At 38.9% G+C, this 5451-nt stretch overlaps 1 gene segment (V, D, J or C); it reads left to right on the forward strand.

Annotated features, from left to right (window-relative positions):
- The first annotated feature begins 4677 nt into the window (after positions 1-4677).
- LOC138804252 (immunoglobulin kappa variable 1-39-like) lies at positions 4678-5172 on the forward strand. The segment is given in 2 exon segments: positions 4678-4762; positions 4850-5172. Coding segments are annotated over 2 exon segments (408 nt in total).
- The last annotated feature ends 279 nt before the right edge of the window (positions 5173-5451 follow it).

The raw sequence follows: 5451 nt of genomic DNA on the forward strand, positions 1-5451 counted from the left end.
CCTGCTCATCCCAAGCAGCACACACCTTACAACGACTCTTCTGACTTTAAAAATCAGTTATCTATACTCATGTTTCACTTACATTGTGCTAACAATTTGCAGTCACAAAAAGAATGAGCCATTTTAGTTATATCAAACCAGGTTTTAAAAGCAAGGCAATACAGCTTTAGAAAAGATTTTGTTTTTAGATTATAAAAAAATCATCTTTAAGTATTGAAACATGAAGCAGATTTTTTTATTAAAGTGGAAAATTTCTAGTTCATTGAGTGACACATCCATTAGTTATTATATCTATATCTATATATACACATATATATGTGTTATGTGTGTATAAATGCATATATAGATGTATATATATAAACCCAGTAGCAATACATAAAATAGCAAGTTTACCCAATCCCTGTTACAGCCATGGTCTCATTTGTAACGTATTTTATTCAGCTACTAAGGGCTCTGAGGATACAGAGCAGAGCATAACTTCTGAGACCCCACTCAGCTGAGCCTACAGCCCACAAAGCTCTCCCCTTGCAGGCTTTTGTTGGTTGCTCTACTCAAGAAGCAGTTTTTTTGTTTTGTGTTGTTTTTGGTTGGTTCTGGGGCTTGAACTCTGGTCCTGGGTGCTGTCCCTCAGCTCTTCAGCTCAAGGCGAGCACTCTACCACTTGAGCTACAATGCCACTTCCAGTTTTTAACTCAGTTTTAGATATAGAAAATTCTAGATGAAATAGTCTCATCTGCTTCTACTCAGGTGAGGCCTGTTCTGTCTGTCAACGAATATGCTGTATTAATGTGAAGAGAACAAGTAGTATCTGGGCACTGGTGGCACATGCCTGTAATCTTAGCTACTCAGGAAGCTGAGATCTGAGGATCGAGGTTCCAAACCAGCCTGGGCAGGAAAGACCTTAAGAGTCTTACCTCCAACAAACCACATGAAAACTGGAAGTGGCACTGTAGTTCAAGTGCTAGAGAATATTCCCTGAGCTGAAGAGATAAGGGAGAGTGCCCCAGCCCAGAGTTCAAGCCCCACGACCAAACAAAAAATAAAAATAAAAATAAAAACAAGCTGCAGTTAGAAGAGTCCAAATATATGGTTTATAACAAGCAACTTCTGTGAAAACTGACTCACTCCATGAGAGGAGATATAGCCCTTCTGAGAACAGGATCTCCAATGATCTAATCACTTCCTATAAGGAGGCCCTTCAGATGACCATGTGGGGTCTTCTGGAGCATCAGCACCAACTTCCTTCTCCGTGTGTTCCTTCTTACTATGTGATATTCTGCCGCATGACAGAGCAGAATCCTTGGAGACAAGAAGTAGGGACTGAACTCTCTGAAACAAATAAGCAGAAACTGGTTAATTTAGATTGGGAATGGAGACATTAAAAGATTTTTTGTTAATTTAAGAAAACCAGAATTATATACCTACATTTGTCTTTACATAGTTTAAAAAAGGGTTCAAAAACATAACAGTATGGAAGTGGAATATATCTTGATCACTTTCTCCCTTTACTCTCTAGAGGGAAGATTTAAGAAATTCTGTGAGCAATTTGTTGTGCAAATACAGTGTGGAAGATTAACAGGACATGTAATGGATTATAATACTCATTACATTGAATATATAGTCACACTTTGAAGTAAAACTTTATAACATTTTTCTTTTATCCTTTTAAATTTTATTCTCTTGTAAAGGTACTGTACAGAAGGGTTACAGTTACATAAATAGGGCAATGAGAACATTTCTTGTCAAATAGTATTACCCATTCCTTCATCTCCTACTATCCCTCCACCCCCACCCACCCCGAAGTTATAAAGTTCATTTCCAACATAGTGTCCTGTGAGTATCACTGTTGCATTGGTCACCCTTTGTCCTTGTTTCACTATTTTGTTATCCTCCTTCTCTTCTCAAGTCATATAAATGTGTATAAAAGATGCATGGTACCAGAATATAAACAGTGACTACAGGGGATAAGCCAAAGGGAAATTTAAAAAGATATAATAAAAAGAAGGAACTTGGTACAGTATAGAGACCACAACAAAGACAACAACAAAAAAGACATCTTGTTTCTATATCTTGGAGTTCATTTGGATTAGCATCATTTTATATGGTAGTATGTACATAGCTATTGATCTATTGTGATTGTCTGCAAGGACTATACTAGACATATATTAATTATTACAAATGAAGGAAACTATGGAGCCTATGTTTCTTTGGGTCTGCTTACTTCACTTACTATGGTTTATTCTAAGTCTTTACATTTTCTTGCAAAGGAATTTCTAGGGCTCCTTTACCCAGGTGAAAACTTTCTAAATAAAGATCCAGAAACACAATGAATCAAAGAATGGACGGATAAATGGTATCATATTAAGCTGCAGAGCTTCTGCATGGCAAATGCCATAGCAATCAAGATAAATAGAAAGCTCGCAGACTGGGAGAAGATATTCACAAGCTGTACAACAGACAAGGCCTCATATCAAAAATATACCTAAAGCTCAATAAACACCCCTCCAAAATATCCTCAAAGAAATAACCAGCCCATTAATCATTGGGCTAAAGAATTAAAAGTCTATTCTGGAGAGCAAATAAGAATGTCCAATAGACACCTGAAGAAATGTTCAACATCTCTGGTCATAAGAGAGTTGCAATTCACAACCACATTGAGATTCCACCTCACCCCAGTTACAAGGGCCATTATTAAGAAAACAAATAATAATAGATGTTGGCAGGGATGAGGCCAGACACTACTCTGATGGTGGGAACATAACGTGATTCAACCACTATGGAAAGCAGTATGGAGGTTCCTCAAAAGATTAAACATAGAACTCATTACAATCCAGCAATCCCACTTCTAGGTATTTACTCAAGTGACCACAAACAATGTCACATTAACGTTACTAGCACAACTGTATTCCTTGCAGCACTATTCACCATAGCTAAGGTATGGAACCAACACCGATGCCCCCCAATAGATGAATGGATGAAGAAAATGTGATATATATATATATATATATATATATACACATCTATATATGCATCTGTATACATCTATATCTATCTATCTATCTATCTTCTATCTTCTATCTCTCTATCTATCTATCTATACTGGAATTATATGCTTCTGTGATTCTCTTTCTATCATCATATCCACTCTTCTTCCAAATTCAACTGAGAGCTATTCCTCTAATTGCTTTTCTCTCAAACCCATGTCAGAGAATGATAATCTAGAGAACTTGTCTGCACCAGGAGTGCATGTTTACCATAAGCCAGGTCCAGCATCAAAACTCTACTCATTATGTGGAGGGGGGAGAAGAAAACATTTATTTCTATACTCTGCTTTGCTCCAATAGTGTGTGAAATAGCTCAGTGAGCAGAGTTGTTATAGGAACCTGTCATGTAGGGCCTGGTACAGATGGACTCTGACAATGCCTGGTCTGTGAGCTACTGACCTTTGGGGAGCAGTGTTATCTTTGTGCACCTGCAGTAACTGCTTGGACTCACAATAAGATGGTAGATTTATTGTCAAGCAAATGTTCTGTCCTTGTATTCCCAGTTGTGACATCCAGCACAAGGGTGAACAGCTTCATCACATGCTGGATTCCAGGTGGGAGCCTTCCTCATTGTACTCTGGATTAATCACCTGTGGCATTTTCCCTTGTCTTCTCTGGGCTTTGCAGCTCCAGTGTCCCACTTCACACTTCACTATGCTACATGTCATCCTTTCAGAGCTTGCTTATATCATAAACTCTAAGTTCAATCAATGAAAACTTATTTAATTACAAATTCCATTAAATGGGAGGTGCTGTAGGGATTTACAGTTTTAAGAGGCAGAGTAAATTGAAGTTTAGTTCAGCCTTGGTTTAGAGAATAGCTCAGGTTCTGAGGAGGAATAACTTGGATTAAGAACAATAAGGCATGGATGTCATCAAGATTTTAGGAGACTTGCAGCTCAGAAATGTACAATGATAATAAAGCTATGCAGAGAGCCAATGTCTGATGTTAAGTCTACTGGATGATGGTGGTGGGAAAGTGCATTCAGAAACAGAGGACAGCAACCTGAAGTTGATAGCAAAACCCAATGGCTAGCCTGTACATTGTACATCATAGCACAATACTGCAAATACTTTAATTTCAGACTTTTCATTGTCTTTCATTAAGTCTTAATTGATACTTGTCTATCATCTATTTATTTAACTATCATTCTCTCTATCAACCTACATACCCAAGTAGGTTGAGTAATTGAATAATTGTGTCCATGATTAACAAATGGGTTCAAGGAATCCACAGACTTAGAAAATCAGATCTAAATTATTAATTGTACATTTTGGAACCGGTTTTGCTTGAAAATTTGACTTAGATAAAATGCTATCATGAAAAGCCTGTCATGACCCATGTATAAATTAAAGTTCATTTTAGTTAACCAGAGAGACATTCTGTCCGCTGCTCCCCAAAGCGAAACATATTCTCTTCAGGCACAACAGTGCTACCCTGGTATGTTTTTTTTGTGTGTCTGGGATATCATGTCTGGGCTGAGATATTGAAATCTGGCATTCTGGTGCAGCTGTGCTGGACCCTTCCAACCCATACTGATTTGCATGTTCCCAGAGCACAGCCCACTGCCCTGAGCAGTTCTTGAAAGCTGCTCACATCCTGGACAGGAGTCAGTACTAGTCAGCACACAGCATGGACATGAAGGCCCTGCTAAATTCCTGGGGCTCCTGCTGCTCTGGATTACAGGTAAGGAAAGACTACGCTGAGGGTCTCCTCAGTATGCTGTAGTCAGTGATGCGTGGCTGTTTATGAAGCTTTCTTATAACATGCTTGATTCTTTGTATAATTACTTTTCCCATGGCAGGTACCAGATGTGACATCCAGATGACCCAGTCTCCATCCACTTTGTCTGTATCTCCTGGAGACAGAGTCACCATCACTTGCTGGGCCAGTCAGGGCATTAACTATGCGTTAAGCTGGTACCAGCAGAAACCAGGGGGAGCACCAAAGCTCCTGATCTATGGTGCAAACGATTTACAATCCGGGATCCCCTACAGATTTAGTGGCAGTGAATATGGGACAGAGTTCACTCTCACCATCAGTAGCCTGCAGCCTGAAGACATTGCCACTTATTACTGTCAACAGTATTATGATAACCCACCCACAGTGATACAAGCCATAACATAAACATCCAAGAAGCAGAAGTGAGAGCCTGGGTTGCCCCTTTCTTCATGTTTCCTCTTGCAAGAGCTGTCCTAGAATCATAGGACAGGGATGCTGCCCAGGCTAACCTGGACAGTCAATTTCTGTGTCTCAATCTTTGGAGTAACTGTAATTATAGATGTGCAATACTGGCACTGGGATGAATGTTGAAATATTAAAATGACATTCCAGAATATAAACATGGAAATACTCTGCCTTTATTCAGGTTTCTTTTCATCTTGCATAGATATTCACAATGTGCAC

The sequence above is a fragment of the Dipodomys merriami genome, unplaced genomic scaffold, assembly GCF_024711535.1.
Source record: "Dipodomys merriami isolate MVZ:Mamm:240054 unplaced genomic scaffold, mDipMer1.0.p SCAF_36, whole genome shotgun sequence".
Classification (NCBI taxonomy): domain Eukaryota; kingdom Metazoa; phylum Chordata; class Mammalia; order Rodentia; family Heteromyidae; genus Dipodomys; species Dipodomys merriami.